The 22,949-nt window shown below is 53.7% G+C and overlaps 1 protein-coding gene across 1 annotated transcript in view; it reads right to left on the bottom strand.

Moving 5' to 3' along the window:
* The window catches only part of TRAP1 (TNF receptor associated protein 1), a 49,904-nt gene that overhangs the window by 4,510 nt on the left and 22,445 nt on the right, over positions 1–22,949 (bottom strand). The window contains exons 2-14 of the mRNA XM_068966992.1: positions 15,303–15,470; positions 14,455–14,537; positions 12,893–13,033; positions 9,758–9,829; positions 9,279–9,439; positions 8,329–8,438; positions 7,876–7,949; positions 7,023–7,178; positions 6,212–6,332; positions 5,718–5,787; positions 2,623–2,770; positions 1,035–1,220; positions 556–694 (exon numbers count right to left, since the gene is read on the bottom strand). Of these exons, the coding sequence (XP_068823093.1) occupies positions 556–694; positions 1,035–1,220; positions 2,623–2,770; positions 5,718–5,787; positions 6,212–6,332; positions 7,023–7,178; positions 7,876–7,949; positions 8,329–8,438; positions 9,279–9,439; positions 9,758–9,829; positions 12,893–13,033; positions 14,455–14,537; positions 15,303–15,470 (1,629 nt within the window). The remainder of the gene's footprint in view (positions 1–555; positions 695–1,034; positions 1,221–2,622; positions 2,771–5,717; positions 5,788–6,211; positions 6,333–7,022; positions 7,179–7,875; positions 7,950–8,328; positions 8,439–9,278; positions 9,440–9,757; positions 9,830–12,892; positions 13,034–14,454; positions 14,538–15,302; positions 15,471–22,949) is intronic.

Below are 22,949 nucleotides of genomic sequence, written 5' to 3'. Positions count from 1 at the left end.
GCGTAACCCTCTGCCCGTGGGGTCCCTCCACTCTGCCAGCCACCGACTGGCACAACCACAGAGCTACCAAAACGGTCTGCATTTGAAAGCAAGCGGATGAGGGACCTCACTGGTGGTCCAGTGGCTAAGACTCCACACTCCCAATGCAGGGGGCCCGGGTTCAATCTCTGGTCAGAGAACCAGATCCCACATGCTGCAACTACAAGTTCCCTGCATGCTGCCACGAAGACTGAAGGTCCTGAGTGCCATGACTAAACCCCGGTGCAGCCAAATAAATATTAAAAAATAAAAACACCTGATAAGATTCATACCTCAGAAAGGATGCTTTTCGGGTGCCTGAGGCCCATATGCATATATTTTATTAGGGCCTTAAAACTTCTGATTCTCTTAGCTTCATCAGTCTTATGAAGACACATTGAAAAGAAAACCTCCCACACCCACTACTGCAGCAGAAGAGGCCGTGAGGCCAACAGCCAGCTCCCCGGGCCGCTCGGCCTCACGCTCCCCGAGGCCACCAGCCACACCTGAGCCCAGAGGGCAGGGAAGCGAGCTGACCTGGGGCGCCATCCTCAAACTTCTCCTCCTTGTAGTGGTCGACGACAATGTCCGTTTCCACAGAGATCAGCTTCTTCTTGTCAAACTCACGCAGGTGGAGCAAGGTCAGCTCATCAAACTGCTCATAGCAGAAGAGAACCTGTCTGGGCCGAGATGGCGTCATCAGGTGGGCAAGCCTCCGCCCGCGACGGAGCAGGGCCCCTGGATAAAGTGAGTGGTTTAGAGACAGCCCTCAGCGAGCAGGAACGCAGAGGATGTTCATAGAGAGACCCTCGTGTCACTTTCTAGAGAGGGGATCAGACGGCAGCTCGGGCCTGCCTCTGCCCGTGGACGGCTCACCGCGTGGCTCTCCTGGTCCCTGGCCCAGCCCAGCCCGTCAGTTCCCAGTGAGCATGCCCCTCCTTCAGGGCTCAGGGCCCCCGCCCTCTGACCTGGCTGGAGGGGAGGGCAGATACAGGGGTGGGGCCCGGCTCACCCACCTCCGTGTTTTTCCGCTTCATGGCCTCGTAGTAGGGCGAGTGCTCCGCCAGGTGCCGGTTGGGGGCACACAAGTAGTAGATGTTGCGGGTACCGGCCTGCATGCGGCTGGCGTAGTCCGGGAGGCTGGTCAGCTGCCCAGCAGGCAGTGCTGACGACTCGTACCGCAGCAGCTTCGCGATGTCCTCCTGCACATGCCAGAGGCCGGGTCATTGGAGTTCCAGGTCCTGGCTCTGGAAGCCGCCAGACCGAGGGGCACAGACCTCAGGGGCCTCCAGTAAGAGGACGGCTCTGGTGACCCACCGTGTCTGCAGCTGAGGCAGCTGCTGCAGGAGCCTGGCCTGGGGTGGCACACTGGGCTGACCCAGGGTCTGGGGGACCTGGGGACTCCAGTGCAGGGCCCTGGACACCCCCTACCATCCATTCCAGCTGGCCCAGGGCCTCGCTGAGCAGGCCTTTCTGGGTGAGCCGCGTGCACGGTCGCAGGAGTGGCTGGGCCCTGTCTGTGACAGAGCTACTCTTAGACCCAGCAGCCTCCCTCTGTCCCGAATCACAGACCCTCTCTCGCGGAGCAGGGCACGTGGGTGTGATGTCCATGCTCCCCAGCCCTCCTCACAGCAGTGTGCAAACCGAAGTGGGTGTGTGACTCGGAGAACAGACCCTGGAAGGAGGGGTGTGTCTGTCTCTGCTTGGGTGAGACGTGTATGTGACCGCGGGTGGAGTCATCGATGAGGACGGAGAAGCAGAGACAGGCTAGGGCCTGGTCGTGTCCTGATGATAAACCCTGCCATGTCTACACTACCGCCTCATCTGACAAACCACGGTGCCCAAAGGGCACAGTCCAGACGAGGGTGACATGCAAGGGGAGCAGACAGGGATCGGGGAGCCCACCCCGCAAGCCAGACTCTTAAGTGCAGAGGCTCAGTTCATGCTCTGGTGCTCATTACAGATCCTAACAAACACGAGACACCAATAAAGGGCTTAGACAAGCCTCTGGCCCCACCTGGGTGCCGCTCCCACAGACACAGAGGGCACACGTGGAGCCCAAGCAGGTGGTGCCTGAGCTGTTGGACAACCGGGGTGCTGGAGGGGTGCGCAGGTTGGCAGCCTGGGCACTCAGCCCCTGTCCCACCCTCACTGGCCTGCAGAAGCACCCGAGACCCCAGGCAGTCAGTCACCCTCCTTCTTTTGTATTACAACTTAAAAGTGGCCCCAAAATGTTTATGGAACAATCTTACTGTTTTTAAGTAATTATGTAGTTAACTGACCCCTGGCCCATGTTGAAGGACTTTTGCCCCATCACATGAGCTGCCCTCCCCACCCGTGAACCAGGCACCTGGCCTGTTCCTGCTTCTGTGACCTCAAGTCCCCCGGGGCCCTTGTGGGAGGAGACGGTGCACACCTCCACCGCTCTGGCCATAGGCAGGGGCCCTGGCGGAGCTGGGCCTGCCGGGACCACCTGTGGGGTCCAGAGGCCTGACCCCTGGGAGTGCGGCTGCCCATCCTCACGTCCCAGCAGGTGTCTGCTCTTCAGTGGTGTCCTCCATGGTCCGAGGCCACCTAGAGGAAGGCCCGAGACCCAGACCCTACCTTGATCTCCTGCTCAGCTGTGGTCACAATTCCCTCTCTCACAAACAAGCCGTAATCTTCAAAAAATTTGGCATATTTCTCAGCATCTTTTTTACTCTGGTCAATGAAGAATTTTATCAGCCTCTGCTGCAGAACGCCCTGGAGTTTTCTACAGAACAGAAAAGCACTTATTACAAGAAAGCAACTTTCACGGAATACCATCAAACAGAAGGACTTTAGCCACCTAATAATCAGAAGAGTGAAGACATCCCAGCAAGGAAGGGTGACCTGTGGTCAACTCCAGTTAAGGGGACAGGCGCCCCCTAGAGGCAGGAACCCCTAGGGCTTCCCTTGTGGCTCAGCTGGTAAAGATTTATGGACCAGGATTTTCACCACAGCACATGAAACACAATTATGAACAAGCGTGTGTTCAACAGGAGAGAACAGGTTGAAATGAATGATGGAAAACTACACGCCATTAAAAATTACACCCTCAACATGATTCTTAATGACTTGAAAAAGTGCCTGAGTTGAAAGAAAAACCAGAAAGATCCCAGTATGGATAAATTACAGAGTACATATATGTACTAAGTATGCAAAAAACTACTTGTTGTATGTTATATTTTTCATAATTATGATCCATGCGAGTATATTTTAATTTTGGTTTATACTGGATAGAGGCTTCCCTGGTGGCTCAGATGGTAAAGAATCTGCCTGCAGTGCAAAGACCTGGGTTTGATCCCTGGGTCGGGAAGATCCCACGGAGAAGGGAACAGCTACCCACTCCAGTGTTCTTGCCCAGAGAATCCCACGGACTGAGGAGCCTGGCAGGCTGCAGTCCTTGGGGTTGCAAAGAGTCAGACACGACTGAACACTGACACTTTCACTTTTCATCCTGGACACACTATACGTGCCTACAGTTTTACAAAATTGGTAATTTTTGCATCTGGATATTTACCAGAACATTACATAATGGCATAAAATTTTGAACAACTTTTTTAGTGGGATTAGGGGGTGTTTTTACTTCCTTAATATTCTGCCTCAGGACTTCCTCAGTGGTGCAGTGGCTGGGGACCCACTGTGCAGTGCAGGGACACAGGCTCAGCCCCTGGTCAGGGAGCTGGGCCCCCACATGGCACGGAGCAGCGGAGCCTGAGCCACAACTTGTGCGCCCACGCGCTGCAACAGAAGACCCTGTGCGCCGCGGCAGCGACCAAGAGAGCACGTGGTTAAACAGTATTCTGCGCGTCCTTTAAAAAGGTAAAATTACCATCTGCTTTTCAGGGTAGGGAAACAGTAACACTTAACGTTCATTTCAGCTTTTCCTCTTTTCCCTCTCATCCTGAATAACTCAGTCCATCAGCCACAGGGGAGAATGGGACAGGGCAGCGCCTGCGTCTGTCAGGGGAGCCACAGTAGCTTGGATGGGACGAAGAGGTGTCCATGCAGGGCAAGGGTTGGGGAAGCCTGGCGTACAGTGTCAGAGCCCAAGGACCCCAAAAGAGGGCACAGGCTGGGGACAGCGGGTGGCATCAGGGCCTGAGCCAGTGAGGGAGCTGCAGAGCTGGGGAGGGCAGGCTTTTTTAAGGGGAGGACCGGAGAGGTAACACTCTGGGGGTAATCGGGCAGATTCCACACTGCTGGGAGCAGATGGGAAGGTGGAAGACAAAGCACAATGGGGGCAAAGGAGTCAGCCCGGGCGAGCTCCTGCTAAACCTGGGGCAGTTCGGGCATCAATGACAGTAGCAGACCACAACTCCTGAGTAAAACGGAAATCCAATCACGCAAATAATTTGTAAAAATATTAAGAAAAGTATAAGAAATGAACCCACAGCTACAAAATACCAGTCCCACATATCATTACTAATTATAGAGGAAAAAAGAGGAATTTCACCTGCGAGGGCTGGCAGACACCCCCTTAGTCAAATGTCAGTGCCAGTGAGGGGACAGCTCCCGTCTCGCCGCCTGACAGGATGCACATGGTGCTCCCTCTGCACCCGAGCACGTGGGGCATCAAGACCCACGCTGGGGCCACCTGGGAGATCCCGGGGACCTCAGACACACACAGGTCTCGAGAGTCAGGGAATGACTGGAACTCAGCCAGCCTCTAGGCCAGAGAAACGCCACAGCTAAAGGTGTGCGTGACCCTGGACAGGACCCTCTCGCTGCAAAGGACACAACAGGTGTGCAGCGTGGGCTGTCTGTGGAGACACGGCAGGTCCACCCTGCCGTGTGTCCTCTAGAAGCGCACCTGAGACGCGGGGCCAGTGGGCACGTGGCGGACAGCTGACTCTCCCAGGGCTTAGGGAAAATGGATTCTGTGTCATGCTTCTTGTAAAAAATTTCACTTAAGGCTGACTCTGCTGGTAAAGATGACAACCCAGCCCTGGAAGACTGCAAGCAGTGACCAAATGGCTGGACACGCCCACGCCTGCAGCCTTGGTCCCGCCAGCGTCTGGGTCAGCCCAGCTCCGGCTGTGCACGTGGCTGCAGTCAAAAGACATGGGCTCAAATCCAGGCTCACTCCCTGGTGGCAGTGACCTCCCTGTGACTCGGTTTCCACAACTGTGACATGGAGACCTAGTGGGTCGCACCCCCGAGGAGACAGGGGCTGCACCCAGGAGGGGCTTAGGACGGTCTGGGGGAGAATAAACACTCAGCAGACCAAAGCTGTGGCTGCCGTCAGGATGGGAGATGAGAAGGATGGCCACCCCTGCCCACGTGGATTCCAACAGCAACGTCTCCAGGCGGGTCCCAGGCCCAGCCCTTGCTTCCTTTCCACCATCAGTGACCTCCTGGACTGAGGTCAGACATCCTGGCTCTGGGCCTGTCCTCCACCTCGTCCATCCAGGACAGCCTCTGGAGCCTCCCTGCTGCGGCCACCCCGGGGCTGGGGCTCGGCTGAGGGAGGGACACGTAGTGGCCACACTTCCACACGTCGGTCCCCAAACACATCACGAAAACCGAAGGGAACCACGAGGCAGAGTACAGGCGACCTGCACGTGCCCCCGCCGCAGCTCCGCGGGCACCTGTGCTCCAGGCTGGGCAGCTTAGAGCCAGCACACCTATGGTGGCAGAGCAGGCCTGTCCAGGTGGCGCCACGTCTGCTGACTCACCTGATGAGCGCGCTCTCCTGCAGCAGCTCCCGGCTGAGGTTCAGGGGGATGTCCTCGCTGTCCACCACACCTGGACACAGGTGGCCACGCGTGGGTGAGAGCAGCGGATACTCGGGGGCGTCCCTGCCCAACCCCTCGTCCCAGAATTCACCCACACTGTGTCCAGGTCATGACCTGGGTCACGGGGTCGGAAGAAAAGCAGGCAAGGCCAGCAAGCCTTTGCCGGGACAGTTTCTACAATTTCAGCATCCACTGAACTCTCTGAAAGCCACCTCCTAGATTTTTTGCTCAAAATCATAAAACTGTCATGGATCAATCAACCGAACCCAGTGTCTGGAGGCGGGGAGCTCAAGAAGAGGCCCCAGGCTATGAGAATGCGGCTCCCCCACTGACCCCCACCCCCCGCCCCCGAGCTCAGCACAGGTGAGCCTTCCCAGGAGGAGCTGTTCCCAGGGCTGCAGGGCCTCAGCCACACGCTGGGCACAGATACGAACCTCGGACAAAGCGCAGCCACGTGGGCAGGATATTTGTGGCCTTAGTCTGGATGAGGACCTTGCGGCTGTACAGCGACACGCTGGAGCCCAGCTCCCGGCTCACGTCAAACATGGATGGTTTCTGGAGGCAAAGCAAGGACAGTGTCAGGAGGAGCAGGCCCTGCAGAGGTGGAGCGCCACAGTCAGGGGCCCTTCCTGAGGCTGCCTGGCCTGGGAGATTTGGAGCGTACATGTGGTGCCCAGAGAGGCTGGCCCTGACACCAAGGCTCTGGACCAGGCGGGGCCTCTCTGGACAGCTGCTGCCCCCCATAAACACGATGACTGGTCTGATCCTCTGAACAGAGCCAAACCTGCTGCGGCCAGGGGTCGGCAAACTAGAGCCCACAGGCCAGATCGACCATTCACGCAGCTTAGAACAGTTCTTCCTTCCATTTTTTAATGGTAGGAAAAAAGCAAAAAAGAGCACCTTATGACATGTGAAAAGTAAGAGAAATTCAAGTTTCCATGTCTGCAGCTTCTGGAACCCAGCCCCACATGCCTGTCTCAGTGTGGCCCATGGGCCCTCGCACTGAATCGGCAGTGGAGCGCGTGCCAGAGGGTCACTGTCTGCCGAGCCTACTCCTGACCAGGACTGCAGTCTGCACACAGCCCTGCGGGGACCTGCTTAAGGGGGTGCCCAGGGCTCTGCTTTCCTGACAGGTCCCGGGGACGCGCGTGCACACTCAGCAGAGAGAAACAGGCTCCAGGCTCTCAAAGCCAGAAAGGCTGGGTTCGAGCTGAGGGCTGGGCCGGGGCAGGTGGGGGTGCGCACCGCGTCCGGCACATAGAAGATGCTGCGGATGCTGAGCGGCGCGTCCGTCCTGTAGTGCAGGGTGTAGCGCGGCCTGTCGTGGGCCTGCGCGACGTAGCGGTAGAACTCCTCGTGTTGCCCCTCGCCCACGTCCTTGGGGTCCATCATCCAGATGGCCTGGAAATGGAGGAACAGGGATGTTGTTTCAGACACACCTTCCCAACAACGTGTGGGCGGAGCTTGCGGTGCCCAGTGCTGGACAGACACATGGACACACACACGGCTCTGGAACCAGTGCCCCGTGTGCAGCAGTATCAGGAAGAGTGAGCAGGAGGCAAAACCTGGACGAGGCTGCACATGACCAGCACCAACCGCCGGGGGGTGAGAGGCTCAGGGAAGGCGATTGAGCCGGAAAGGGAGAGAGCGCCAAGGCACTCCCACCAGCTTGAGCCCTGAAAACACAGTAAGACACCAGATGCAGAAGGCCACGTGATGTCTGATTCCATTTCTATGAAACGTCCAGAATAAGCAACCAGGAAGTGGACTGTGGTTACTGGGGGCTCAGGGAAGGGGCTGGTGATGGTGGGGGTCTCTTTCTGGGGTGGGTGGGCAGGGGTGACCTTTTCTAGAACTGACGGTGTAGAACTGACGGTGCTGAGGGCAGAGTGACTGAACACAGCCAGAAGCGTGGGGCATGCGCCGTGAAGGTGACTCCTGGCACACGTGGACCTGCACCCACAGGTCTCACTGCCCTTCCTGCCCAGAACATCCCACGATGGGGCTCGGACAGCCACCGCAGGCCCATCTGCCTGGCCGACCCGACAGACAGCGGCTCAGCTCCATGGCGGCCGAGCGCGCAGGCAGCTGGCCTCACCTGCAGGGTGTTCATGCGCCTTCCGTTCAGGTACAAAGGGAAGCTGACGAAGTTGCTGTACTTTGTCACCACATCTGGAAGACACAGAAACAATGAATACCGGAAGCTTCTAGACACAAAAGCTCCGGGAGCCTCATCCCTGCCCTCCCCCAAGGGGAGCAGAACTTGCTCCAGAACCGGGTCAGGGGGCCTAGGCCACCGTGAGACACCCACACCTCTTGGCAGCCTAATCAGGGTTTCACAGGGTAACGTGACCACTGGAAGGCACTGGGCACGTTCAGTAGCATCAGTGAGACCCAGACAGCGGGGCGTACCTGGCACTGCGCCCACTCTGGTTGTCCGGAGCCTGGACTCAGGCCAGGGAGGTGGCCAGCGACACCACACTGCACTGGGACGAAGATGTGACCCTGAGCCCCCACCAAGCTTGTCCCGGAGGCCCAGGCTCATGCTCACCTCGAACCCGGGCCTCGCTGGCGAACTCTCTGCTGTCAGCCTTGAGGTGGATGATGATTTTCGTCCCAGTTCTAACTCCTGAGGCTTCGGCAACTTCAAACACCCCAGAGCTAAGAGGGAGAGGGGAAGTGAGTCCATCCGTCAGCGCTGACAAGGCCGGTGTGGCCCCAGGACTCGAACAGAAAGGAAGCCAGAGCCTCGCCGCTTCCGAACCCAGCTGCAACCCCTTCCCCCGGGGACAGTGGTGCTGGGGTTGGGGTGCGGGGTCCCTGCTCATGAGCACAACCTCTGGGCCTCAAGTTCCCTGTGATGGCCGGCAAGCGCCACACCCTGGGAGACCTCCTCCTGTGAGACCTCCACGTTCCGGAGCCCCGGCTGGGTGCTGCCTCTGGAGAGCAGGGGCACGTGGGGGCTGGAGTGGAGGGGGCACCCTGTCATCTCACATCCCAGGTGACTTGGCCCCACTTTCATGGAACAAAACAGAAATCTCTGTTCTGATGAGGGACACGGGCTGTGCCCTGGCAGGGCGGGAATGCAGGTTCAGAAATGAAGTCTGGGTGTTTAGGAAACACACAGTTGACCTCAGCCATGGCAGGTGCCAGCCTCTGTGAAAAGTTGAGATGCTCCTGGACATCCACCCATGAGGCAAGCCCAGAATGTGGTGAGCCAGCAGGAGGTAGGGTGGCCAGGGGCCAGACCCTGACACTCCTGAGGAATCAAGGACATGTCCTCAGAAGAGGCACGTGCCCTGGAGCAGCGCAGGACCCAGCAGCAAAAGGAGTCAAGACCCTGAGCAGGGGCTCAGGCCTCCCATAGAAGCCCAAGAAGCTGCTGGGGTTTCCAGACCAGGCTTTGGAGTCCCACTCTGCGTGGCGGGTGACAGGTGCCTTGGTGGCCCCAGGGCCTGGGGGACACTCGATGGGTGACATGGGACCCACTCACTCACTCACCCATCTGAAAACCACCGGTACCCAAGGCTGCCTGCATCCACTGAGCGAGAATAGACCTCGACTCTGTCGGCCACCATGAAGGCCGAGTAGAAGCCCACACCGAACTGGCCGATGATCTTGCTGCCAGCCTCCGCCTGGTTCTGCAGTGCATCCAGAAAGGCCTGCAGGGTGAGGCTGGTCAGAGGGGCGTGTCAGGCGGGGATGGACTGGCTTTGAACCTGGGGTCAGCCAGTCTCTAGCTGTGGGAAAAGTACCCACTCCAGCCGGTCCATCCAACAAATAAGAAACTACCTCTGAGGGCCCCATGATGATGCAGGGAAATCCTGGACAGAGGGACCCCAATGGCACAAACGCGCTGGTGGACAGTCCTCTCAAGCTGGCATCTAGCGCATCTGGGACCAGCCCTGGTCAGAGCTGCCCTTAGAGTGCTTGACCTGAGGGGAGTGGCGGTAGCACCCCAGGGAAGGCGGGGGCCTCACCTTCGACCCGGACCTGGCGATGGTTCCCAAGTTGGACACCAGCTCCTCCTGGCTCATCCCGACACCGGTGTCCTAGGAGACAAACAGGCTGAACACCAGGGCGCGTGTGCGGAGCACCAGGTACAAGCACCCAAGTCGGACCTGCTCACGGCCCGTGATATCACAACAGGGTTGTCAGGAAAGGCGGATTCCAGTCACACCAGCCAGGCCTTAGTGGGGAAACCTCACCAGAGGACAGACTAACTTAGATACAGGGACAAAACCGAGTCCAGGAAGAGCTTCACAGCGTCACATGATTTGTGACAAAGGTTCCAAGACAAACCACTGTGGACGGGAAGAACAAACGGTGCCGAGACAAGCAGCAGCCACGGGCGGAGCAGCGCCCAGACCGTCTCCCTCACGCAGACACCACGTGATCAGAGGGCTGCGTGTAAGAGCCAAGGCCGTGAAACCGCTAAAAGAGAAGACAAAAAAAAAAAAGAAAAGACAGGAAGAAGCCTTTCTATCCCTGCAGAACAGGCAGTGACTCCTTTAATAGGCCACTAAAAGCATGAAACATAAAAGTGATAAACTGCATTTCATTAAGAACTTATGCTTTTCAAAAGCCACTACCTAAGAAAATTAAAAGGCAAGTCAGGGACTAGGGGAAAATATTTGCAAAGTATATCTGATATAGGACTCGAATCTAGAATATACAAAGAACTTACAATGCAAAAAAATGACAAACAACCTGAGTAAAAATGAGCAAAAATCTGAAAGGCATTTCACAAAGAAGATACATGAATGGTAAACACTTATAACAATTAGGGAAGTGAAGTGAAGTGAAGTAGCTCAGTAGTGTCCGACTCTGTGCGACCCCATGGACTATAGCCTGCCAGGCTCCTCGTCCATGGGATTCTCCAGGCAAGAATACTGGAGTGGGTTGCCATTTCCTTCTCCAAGGGATCTTCTTGACCCAGGGATCGAACCTGGATCTCCTGCATTGCAGGCAGACGCTTTAACCTCTGAGCCACCAGGGTCCCCAACCATTAGTGAAATGAAAACTAAACCTACACTGAGACACTGCTCGCTCACTAAAATGGCTGATATTAAAGACCAACTATGACGAGTGCATCAAGGACGTGCTACCAGGAGGAACGCAGAATGGGACACCAGCTTTTGGCAATGGTTGGCAGTTTCTTCTAAAGTTAAATAGACACTTTCCTTACAACCCAGCAGTCCCATTCCAAGGTATTTACCCGAAAGAAATGAAAACGTGTATCCATACAAAGACTGAAGTATTCATGGCAGCTCGATCCCTATCATCTCCAGTGCTCACTGGAGAAGCTGGTGAAGAGACTGGTGAAGCTGTGATGCCTTCATACAGCAGAACACTTCTCAGTAACAGAAAGGAACAAACTACTGATTCGCCTGACTGCACGAACTCTCAAAACCACCGTGACAAGTGACACTCCAAACTCAAGAGACCACCTCCTGTGCAACTATGTTTGTATGAAATCGTAGAAAATAGAAAACCGCAGCAACAGAAAGCAGGTCAGTGGCTGATGAGGGCTAGGAAGGGTGGGGAATGCTGGGTGATGACCCCAGTGATATGGTGGGCCCACTACTGTGTGTGTTAGTCCAAACTCCCTGAACACGTGAACCTGAGGGACCTGATCATACGTAAACATACTTTTAAAACAGCAGCAGCGGCAAGAAAGGCACACACGCACAGAGCAGAGAGGAGCAGACCAAAGATCACAAACCAGTGGTCGTTCTGAGTGGCAGAGCCAGGCCTGCTGGGAAGAGGCCCACAGGGACGGACGCCCCCCCGAGACGCGGGCAGCAGGGCCTAGAGCAGCTACCTCGGGAACATGGCCCTCAGGTCCACCGCCTGATGAACCCCACCTCTGCCTTTCTAACTTTCTGACCCTAAACTGTAATAGCCACCAAAAGTATTGCTGTGTCTACAGTAAGACTGTTAATCCAAACAGCTGTAATTAAAGTACAGCACTAGAGAATATACAATAACATGCCGTAAAAGTACGGTCAAAAACGTGAAGAAGAGCACAGCTGACCCCTGAACAGCAGCAGCTGGTCGAGTCTGGGGACGCAGAGCAAGACCCGCAGACGTGGAGGAACTGGGTACTCACAGGACAGACTGTATGTTCTGTGTGGATCTCAGACTGTGAGGAGGGCCTGCCCCCCCAACCCAAGTGCTGTTCAAGGGTCACCTTACATAAAAAATACTACGTGGTTTAAAATCTGTTAAGGGAATTCCCTGGTGGTCCAGTGATTAGGACTCCATGCTCCTAATGCTGAGAGCCTGGGTTCAATCCCTTGTTGGGGAAGTAAGATCCCACAAGCCACGCAGAGTGGTCAAAAAAACTTTTTTAACCTGTTTGGATATGTAGACAAACCCTATTAGACATATACTGAGATGTTAACAGTACTTATCTTTGAACGATGGGGCTCCTCTTCAAAGAGGGAACCCTCTTACACTGTTGATGGGAATATAAATCAGTGCAGCCACTATGAAAAACAGTATGAAGGTTCCTCAAAAAAAAAAAAAATAGAGTTGCCACATGATCTAGCAATCCCACTCCTGGGCATATCTCCAGATACAACTCCAATTCAAGAAGATACCCGCACCCCCATGCTCACAGCAGCACTGTTCCCAATAGTCAAGACCTGGAAATAAGCTAAATGTCCATCGACTGATGGATGGAAAAGATGTGGCGTGTGTGCCCCTCCCCTCCCCACACACGATGGAGTGTTACTCAGCCATGAAGAAGAATGAAACCATGCCATTTGTAGCAACATGGATGGACTGAGAGATTAGAGAAAGACAATTATCACACAGTATCACTTAGATATGACTCTAAAATAAGACACAAATCTATCTATGAAACAGTAACAGAATCACAGACATAGGGAACAGACTTGCAGCTGCCACGGGACAGGGCAGGTGCAGAAGGGAAGGACTGGGAGTTTGGGGTGAGCAGATGCAAATGGGAATATATAGGAGGCAAACATCAAGGGCCTACTGTATACAGCACAGGGAACTATATTCAGTTCAAGGTGGTCAGCAGGCCACTGGGAGCCTAGAGGCGTGACAGACAGGCAGCCCGTCTCCTGGCCCATCGGGGGAGGCACCTGGATTGTGATGGTGCCTCTGTCGGTGTCAGTCTGCAGGTGAATCTCCATGTCTGGCAGCGCTTGGCCTTCAGACACCAGCTTATGACGCAGCTTTTCCAAGGCATCACTTGCGTTGGAGATGAGCTCACGAATGAACACCTATGGAAATGGAGATGAGACGCTGTGCTGCAGGACCTATCTGTCAGCAGCCTCTGCAGCAGTGTTACCAGCTGGGGGGAAGCATTTAACCGGATAAAGACTTCCCGCTGTACTCAAAGCCAGTTTCTCCAGAGCCGCCCACAGGATGACTGGAGGTGGATCATGTTCCCCTGGCCCAGCTTTCTGTCACCTCTGACTCTACTGCCCCTTCCTCAGCATCAGCTTGGAGCTAGGAGTCTATTACTGCCAACTGCAAGGGACTCGTGAGACGACTTCTCAACTCTTGCCCAGGGATGTCAAAATATCCTCAAAACATATTTTCTCTTCTCCATGAAGGGCTCACCAGCTTCACTTAATCTAGTGGGTTGCCACAAACCAGACCTCCCATGTTCAGGAGAAAAGGGGGCCTCAGGCCCCACGACCGACCTGGGTGTGCACAGCCCTTCTCCTCTGATAAAGCTCCACTTACAGTCAGACGCAGCACATGGGAGGGCTGACCTGGCCCCGAGAGAGAAGCAGCTGGGTGTCACGGGGCCACCTGGGGATGGAGTTTAGCAGGACGAGACCTGGAAATACTTCCTGGAAGTCTTTTCATTTTGGAAAGCTGTGCTTTGCTGCTGCTGCTGCTGCTGCTGCTGCTAAGTCGCTTCAGTCGTGTCCGACTCTGTGCGACCCCATAGACGGCAGCCCACCAGGCTCCTCCGTCCCTGGGATTCTCCAGGCAAGAACACTGGAGTGGGTTGCCATTTCCTTCTCCAATGCATGAAAGTGAAAAGTGAAAGTGAAGTCGCTCAGTTGTGTCTGACTCTTTGCGACCTCATAGACTGTAGCCTACCAGGCTCTTCTGTCCATGGGATTTTCCAGGCAAGAGTACTGGAGTGGGCTGCCATTGCCTTCTCCAAGCTGTGCTTTACCCCTCTCAAATTCTCTGCATTTTAGCAACAACGAGCATGGAACCACAGCCTATCAGCCTGGAGCAGCTTTGTCTCCTCACAAAGGCCCCAGGCGCTCCTTGCTGCTCTGCTCTACACAGGGGGGTCTTCTTCCTTCAGCCCCACAGACCATGGCTGGTGAGGCCAGGTGACGAGGGAGATGGATCTGGGGTCCAGAGCCCGTGGGCAACACCCCAGAAATGGACCTCAGCAGGGAAGGCCCCACACCAACACCTGAGACTTTAAAATTAACAGCAAAATGCATTACTTCCCAGGTTCAGTGTGGCTCAAAGAATTACCTGGATATATCTGTCCATAAACCCCAATGGATTTTGGTAAGAATACTCTTATTGGTAGCCAAGATCAGTACTTGTCCAAATTTAATGCCTTCTCACTGCTAACCCACTAGCTGGCATTTCCCAAGGACAGCACAGAAACAGTCTTGCCAACAGAACCAGCCAGCACTGGGAGTGATTAGCAGGCACGCACCTCTTTTTCTGAGTACAGGGAACGGGCAACAATGTCTAGGAGCTTCTTCGTCTCAGCCTGGAACTCGTGTTTGGTAGCAGAACCTAGTAACGAACCACAGACGCAACCAGGAAAGTTTAACGTCTTTTTTCACAGAAGAACATGCTTTGCAACATTCAAAAAAATCTTTAAGATAAGGAGTTTTAAACATTTTTCAAAACAGTGAACAACAACAAAAAAACCCCAACCATCTGGGGCTCAGACAGAAGAGCAGATCAGGGGTTCCCTTTCCCCAAGAAGCGCGGACAAGCCCGCACCCACCCTCCTCGCCAGAGGCTGCAGGCCTAAGGTCCCGCTGCTTGGAGAAGCTGTCGACTTGCCTCCACAACCAGACCCCGGATTCGATTCTTGAATGCAGTGGTTTCCAGATTAATCATTTAGAAAGCAAAGGAGAAAACTTCACTCCTCTTAACCCAAGCATTAAATACTCTGTTGCTGTCTCATCTGAAAGCCAGAAACGGATTCGCGGCAGGACCGGCTCCAGAGCCTGCCCTCCACACGTCCCGGGAATGCAGGGCCGTGCTGAGCTTCCGTCCGCTTGGTGATCATTAGCAGATGTGCAGGCGCCTGCGCCAACTCCCGGTGACCACCAGAGGGCGCCAAACGCGCCAGGATGGAAGTCAGAAGCGCCGGGGAAGCCGGAAATGCAGGAGGCATTGTTTTGGGACCCCTCCCTCCAACCAAGCCCTTCCTTCTTCTGAAGTGAGTGCCGTGGCTCCCTCAAGCACAGCTTCTGCCTCAGTACCCCCGCGGGAGGCAGCGTTCTCCGGGGCCCCTGACCGAACGCCCCAACCCTGCACCAGCCTCACCCTGCACGGTCTCCGAGCTGCTGATGACCGAGTGCAGGGGCCCCGCCTCCGCCTGGTCCTCAGCAGCCTGGGAGCTGAAAGGCCGTCCCACGTGGAAGCTCGAGGCCAGGCTTCGCCGGGGACCCCAGGACTGAGCTGGGGGCCTCCAGGGACACAGAACTGGTTTTCCTGAAAAGACAAACATGAGGAAGAAAGAATTAACAGGACATCAGGACAGAATACCCTGATTTGTTCACACCAAAGCCGGCTCCAGAGACCAGTGTCACCCTGGAGAAATCAGAAGTGACAAGCTCCGCGCATCTAGCCAGTGCATCTAGCCGGTAGTCGGCAGGTAGTTTTGCTAACACCGCCCCACACATGGCAAATACCAAGAACGCAGAGAACTAGGGGCAGAATGGCAGGAACAGGCAGGTACCTTCTGACGCCACTTCCCACATGCGCCCCGATTTGGTGCACAAACTCACCAAACTCAACGTGCCTCCATGCTCGCAGACCCTCCCAGAGCCAGAAATAACGACAGGCCAGCCTTCCTTACTGTGTAACTAACATGGAAAAAGGAGAAAAAATACTCCCTAAGAGGGAGACAAATTTTTAGATGTGCATGTTCCAAAACTGTCCCGTCATCTTCCAAAAAATCTTCATTGAGTCCTTTCTTCTCCTGTCCACAAGAGTCTTTTAAATTAGTGCATTTAAAGTCTGCAAACCAGGGCATGATCTCCTCTGCCTCATAACTAGGAGTGGGATTCAGTGTCTCTCCAGTTACTCTTCAGTAACTCCCTTTAGCACCAGTGGACCGAGGAACCACTGCGCGGGGAGAAGGAAAACCCACCCCCATGACACTGCACCCCGGCCCGGCGTGGCTGCCGGACGCCACAGAAAGACACACGGCCCCTCCACCCAACGGGCAGAATTCAGCCAGTCCTCACCAGCACCCTGAAGACACTGGCCGGGGGCTGGCACTGTGTAGAGGGGCTCACTGCCCAGCACGCTGAAGGCTCCTAACACAGGACACTCTGTGTCAAAGTCTAGGCCACGACAAGCTGCAGCTGCCTGTTACACACTACACACGTGTGGCGCTCAGGAAGGAATGAGTTAGAAGTAACTCGTGGCTTTCAAAATCAATGTTATCAGCTTCCACATTCCTACAAGGTGTAAATATCTGCCTTCTGTTTAAGCTTATTTTTGGATTTATAGATAACACACACTTTAGCCTTTACCTATATGAGGAATACCTTTAAAACCAGCCTAACTTAGAAAACATTCAGTTTCCAGATAGTTTGAATATTTAATTCTCTGGCCTAGCTGCACTGTTCACTTAATCCACACAGCTAACCTGTTCCCCCTAAAAAACTGGGGTATTTCTTCTGGAATTAAGTGGCATTTGGTTATAGCATTCAAGTCTGCACCAGCCCAGGCAGGGCTGCTGGGGTCCCCGTGGTCCCAGATGGCGCTGACGCAGGACGTACGACGCCAGCAGACTGTGTGACCCACACCGCATCCCCTCCCGGGACAGTGCTCCTGGGTCCCCACAAAAGCTGGGGACCCTCTGCTTTAAACTGAGGGGACTTCAGGCTGAAATCAGTGAGGGATGCGAGACCTGGCTGGGCCTCAGGATGCAGTGTGGACTCAGCTCTCCGGGGAGCATTGCCCTCCACGTACAAGCACTTGGACCACTGAAACTGGGAGTGACGGGGAGGCCCCCAGAGGAAGACGGGAGGCAGCCCCGGAAGCACAGACTGGCAGTGTTCCTGATGCTTCCACGTAAGCCCAAGGACACTGAAAGTATTTTAGAGATTCTTACATCAAACAACCACTCCCTGTTCAGGGGCCTCAGGAAAGGACAGAGAGAGAGAGAGAGAGAGTGAGAGCCTGTGTGTCTGTCTGTGTGTAAAGGACAGTGTGTGTGTCTGTCCGTGTGTGTCTGTGTCTGTGTGTGTATGTGTCTCTGTGTGTGTGTAAAGGACAGTGTGTGTGTGTGTGTGTGTGTGTGTGTGTGTGTGTGTAAAGGGCTGTGTGTGTGCATGCACACGTGTGGTGTCCCAGGGCGCCTCCTTCCAGCAGTGGCTCGCGGGTGCGCTGACCCTGGCCCGAGCCTCCCCAGCTCCTCTGCCGCCCTTGCCCTGGCATACCCAGGGTCCTTGGCCTTCCAGGTGGCCCCCTGCCTGCACACTGCTCCATGCAACCTGTCCCATCTCTTAAACTCAACACCTTCATCTTCTGACACCAACTCCATCTCGGTATTTCTGATTTCAGGGGACTCATTCCTGAACACAACCCCACCAACTCCAAGGGCCTCAGGCTGGCCTTCCAGGACCCCACCAAGCAGCACCCAAGACCTCCAGGGCGCACCCCTTCGTCCCGGCCCACAGGCCTGCAGCCACCCACCCTGGGGAAGGAGCCCTGGCCACAGCCCTGCCCCGCTTCCTGTCCTACCCCCTGCTCAAAGGACTCTCGGTCCTTTTCTCATCATCTGCCTCTTGGTCCTGTCAGGAAAGAACAGGTCACATTCCCTCACGCCCAGTTGTAAGCCATCTTCAACCCCAAAGAAAACCAGAAATCACACGAAACTGAATAATTCAGTGGATAACGGCGCCTCTCCTTTTCAGACCCCCAGAAACTACCTGTTTTAAACCTGCTCCCAGACTGGGGAAGGGGCTGTTGGATTATGACCGGCACATTTTATTTCCAGTCTTCTGTGCATAAATATTTTTATCAAGAACACATCTTAGGGCTTCCCTGGTGGCTCAGTGGTAAAGAATCCACCTGCTAATGCAGGAGACATGGGTTTGAGCCCTGGTCCAGGAAGATCCCACATACCGAGGGGCAACTAAGCATGTGTCCAACTATTCAGCCCGTGCTCTAGAGCCCAGGAGTTGCAACTGAGCCACATGCCACAAGCACTGAAGTCCACGCACCCTGGAGCCCGAGCTCTGAAATGAGAAGCCGCTGCAATGAGAAGCCCGCACGTCACAACTCGAGTAGCCTCCGCACACCACAACTAGAGAAAAAGCCATGCAGCAACAAAGACCCAGCACAGCCAGAACTAAATAAGTAAATGACATTTTAAAGAAAGAACACATCTTAGGATGTGCTCTGTTTTAGTACATATAAAGCTGCTTATTCTTTTTAATGAACAAATAATAATCCACTTACTGAATGAATATTTAACTAGTGTTCAACTGATGGATGTTTAAACTGTTTCCTGTCTTGTGCTGTTGAAAACAATGCTCCAGGTGATCAAGAGTTATCTATTGCACATTTACCCTTCATGGAGGAAAGAGATACAGGGAAATATCCACGTTTCTACTCGTTTGTGCAAAAGCAACAGGAAGGATAAACCAGAAGCTAATGAGATTGTGTATTCAATTCCTAAGGCTGTCATAACAAGGGACAGGGTGGCTTACAACCACAGAAACTTCATCTCTCCTGGTTCCAGAGGCCAGAAGTGCAAAACCAAGGTGCCGGCAGGGCCAAGTCCTCCCGGGGCCCCGAAGGGCAGTCTGTCCACACCTCCCCCGGGCTCGTGGCTGCCTCGCCCCCATCTCTGCCTCTGTCCTCACACAGCCTCTCTTTCCTGAGGGTCTCCTCTGTGTCCAAATTTCTCTCCTGAGTCACCGGTTATACTGGGTTTGGGGCTCACTCTAACCCAATATGACCTCATCTTATTATATCGACAAAGACCCTCTTTCCAAATAAGGTCACGCTCACAGATGAGGGCGTGCACACATCTCTGGGGCACACGATTTAAACCACAAGAAACTGGGTACCCGGGCTGTTTGCCTCCTGGGGCTGCTGTGGCAGAGCACCCTGACGAGGCCACGGAAACAACGGAAGTCTACCTCCTCCCGGCTCTGAAGGCTGAAGGAATAAAGCCCAAGTGCTGGCGGGGCTGCAGGGGGCCCCGCTCTACCCGCTTCCCCGCCTCGGGGGCCTCAGGGCACCTCAGCTGGGAGACGGCGGTGTCCTCCTCGGCTCGTGTCTGCCCCTGGGTTGGAATTCCCTTTTATAAGGACACATCATAGTGGATCACGGCCCATCCTAGAGATCTTTAACTGGATCTTCAGCAAAGATGCCATTTTCAAACAGGATCGTGTTCACAGGTCCTGGGGTCAGAATTTCACCATCTTTGGGGGATTTGCGATTTGACCCATAACAGATGTGTGGGATTAGAATGGAGAAAGGAAGGGTGGGGATGAGGGAGCAGAGCTGAGGGGAAATGACATTTCTGAGCATCCTCTTCCCTCCTGACTCTTAGAACCACGGTCGTGTTTCACAAACCCAAAGAGTAAATAGTTAAGAGCAACCAGAGTGTGTGGAGAACATAAAATGAAACGCAAACAGGAACAAGCATGCACAACTGTACGATGACTAACACAGCCGCCCTGAGAGAGCCCACCTAAGTCACATGGCGGGGGGTTAAGGGCACAGAACCCCCACCCCGTGAAGGTGAAAACCCAAGTATGGCCCTCCAGTTGGCCCTCCAACACAACCACATCCACACTCGTGGATTCCACCCAGCTGCGGACTGCGCAGTACTGCAGTACCTACTCACGGGTAAACACAAGGGGACCCTCGCAGTTCAAAGGGGGCTCTTTAAGGGTTAAGCGTACACTGGAAAGCTAGGCTCACAAAGGACAGCATACAATCACTGCAGCAGCAGCAGACCAAGCGCGGGAGCACAAGTCAAGGGCGGGGAAGCCAGGGTGAGCCTGTCATGCTGCAAGTGGAGGCACCAGTGTAGCGTAGACATAAACGTCACGGTGCATACAAGTGTGTGACGACGCACACACGTGCGCCTGCTGACTCTGTCCAGGGACAGGCCCAGCGGCAGCGGCACCGCGCAGCAGAGCGAGCGAGCGGCCAGCCTGGCCTGCTCCCAGGAGATGCTGCAGCCTGGGCAAACAGGCGGACGGCCGCCCTCCCTGGCACTCAGACCTCTAGTGTGCAATGCCTTTCGCCCACAGAAGAAACCGAGGCCACTGGAGAACACACTGGATGAGCCTGGAATGCCTGGGGCGCCAGAGGCGGTGACGGGACACGCCAGGAGGGCACAGGCTCCCAGTGCTGAAACGCAGGACAACCTGGGCAACACAGCAGTGACGGTGGACTGGCAGCAGGCGAACAGAAGAGACGGGAGTCCACACTCACAGAAACAGTCAGTAAGCGGAGGAGAGGCCCTCTTCCTGACAGCAGCAGAAGTAAGAGGAATCATGGGAGCAGGCCACCGCCGCCCGACAGGTGACAGTCCAGATGGCCGAGGGGTGGCCACCAAGCAGAAACCTGCAGGATTGCAGCATGCCCGCCCACCCCGGCGTCGAAGACAGAAATGGCACTTCACGGTGCAGCAAGTGGCAGATCAGCTTTAACCGAGTGGCCACAGTCGTCGTCACCATCAGGAATGAGACGTGTTCACACAGCAACTCCTGGTGGCGTGAGAGGGCACAGGCTGTTGTCTGTTGTGTTCTCACCAAAACCACACCTCAAGCCAATCAAGAAACCACCAAACACCGATAGAAGGAAACCCTCTAAAGTAATGGGCCGGGACTCTTCCAAAGTGTCGCGATCCTGAAGGAACAACACAGGCTGAAGAGACACAAGTACACAGTATGGAGGGTCCTGGGCCAGCAAAGGACATGGATGGGAAAACAGCGAAAGCCCAGTGAGACTGGTGTATGGCTGAGTAGCACTGTGTCATATTATTTCAGTTTCCAATAATTATACCACGGCCATCAAAGATACTAGTATTAGGGGAAACTAGGGGAAGACTGAGTACTATTTCTATAACATCTCTGTAAAGTACAAAATATTTCAAAATGCTACTGCCAAGATGGCGTTGTTATGAAACTTTTGGATCTTTGCTTATTAGTCAGGTAAAAATTTTAATGTAGTTTTTCTATTTCTCTCCTATTACATTTCTCTTATGAGTAAGACTGAACATCTACTCATATTTTAAAATATATTCTATTTCCTTTTTCATTAATGGACTGTTGATATGCTCTGATCATTTTCTACTACATTGTTCCTTATTGATTTGTAAAAACTTTTTATATATTAAGGGAATTAGTCTTTTTGTTTGAAAAGGACTTCCTTGCCCAGCAACCCCACTGCTGGGCATACACACTGAAGAAGCCAGAATTGAAAGAGACACGTGTACCCCAATGTTCATCGCAGAACTGTTTATAATAGCCAGGACATGGAAGCAGCCTAGATGTCCATCAGCAGATGAATGGATAAGAAAGCTGTGGTACATATACACAATGGAGTATTACTCAGCCATTAAAAAGAATACATTTGAATCAGTTCTAATGAGGTGGATGAAACTGAAGCCCATTATACAGACTGAAGTAAGTCAGAAAGAAAAACACCAATACAGGATACTAACGCATATTTATGGAATTTAGAAGGATGGTAACGATATCCCTGTATGTGAGACAGCAAAAGAAACACAGATGTATAGAACAGTCTTTTGGACTCTGTGGGAGAGGGAGAGGGTGGGATGATTTGGGAGAATGGCATTGAAACATGTATAATATCATGTAAGAAACAAATCGCCAGTCTAGGTTGGATACAGGATGCTTGGGGCTGGTGCACTGGGATGACCTAGAGAGATGATAGGGGAGGGAGGAGGGAGGGGGGTTCAGGATTGGGAACACAGGTACACCCGTGGTGGATTCATGTTGATGTATGGCAAAACCAATACAGTATTGTAAAGTATTAAAAAAAAGAAAAAAGGAAAGGACTTCCTTATTTCAAGATTCCATTTCCCATGTCTTATTTTTCCTATTCCTTTTGTTTTCCACCTAATATTCAGAATATTTTTGAGTATTTAATATGTTGTTTATGACTGGAATAATATAAATCCTCAGAGTTGAGAAAAGAGAAAAAAGAAAAAAAAGCAACCCATATATTCAACCAGGATTCTAAGACTTTCCCTTAGATCCCAAGATTATAGTGCTGTCAAGAGCAGGTCTGATTTCAGGTTAACTGAACTTTCTTCAGGCTTCTCCAGTGGTCACGCATGGGTGTGAGGGCTGGACTGTGAAGAAAGCTGAGCGCCGAAGAATTGATGCTTTTGAGCTGTGGTGTTGGAGAAGACTCTTGAGAGTCCCTTGAAGTGCTAGGAGATCCAGCCAGTCCATCCTAAAGGAGATCAGTCCTGAATATTCATTGGAAGGACGGATGCTGAAGCTGAAACTCCAATACTATGGCCACATGATGTGAAGAACTGACTCACTGGAAAAGGCCCCGATGCTGGGAAAGATTGAGGGCAGGAGGAGAAGGGGACGACAGAGGATGAGATGGTTGGATGGCATCATCAACTCGATGGGCACGAGTCTGAGTAAACTCCGAGAGTTGGAGACGGACAGGGAGCTGCAGTCCATGGGGTCACAAAGAGTCAGACATGACTGAGCGACAGAACTGACTGAACCGAACTTTCTACAATGATTTTAAGAATAAACCAACAGTGCAATAAGCCTGCCTCAACCAGATACAAACACACTCTGTCCTCACGCTCCCCCCTACACCCTAAGGGAAAAAGCACAAACCTCAGTGTCAGGCTACAACATCTGAATCTGTTTGGTGGTTTGGGATCACCAAATGGGAAGCACAGACGGTGTGACTCTGACACACATCCGCCAGTGCTCA

The sequence above is a fragment of the Capricornis sumatraensis genome, chromosome 3 (genome assembly GCF_032405125.1).
Source record: "Capricornis sumatraensis isolate serow.1 chromosome 3, serow.2, whole genome shotgun sequence".
Taxonomy (NCBI): Eukaryota; Metazoa; Chordata; class Mammalia; order Artiodactyla; family Bovidae; genus Capricornis; species Capricornis sumatraensis.
The sequence above is the reverse complement of the archived record's forward strand: the minus strand, read 5'-3'. Positions and strand labels throughout refer to the sequence as shown.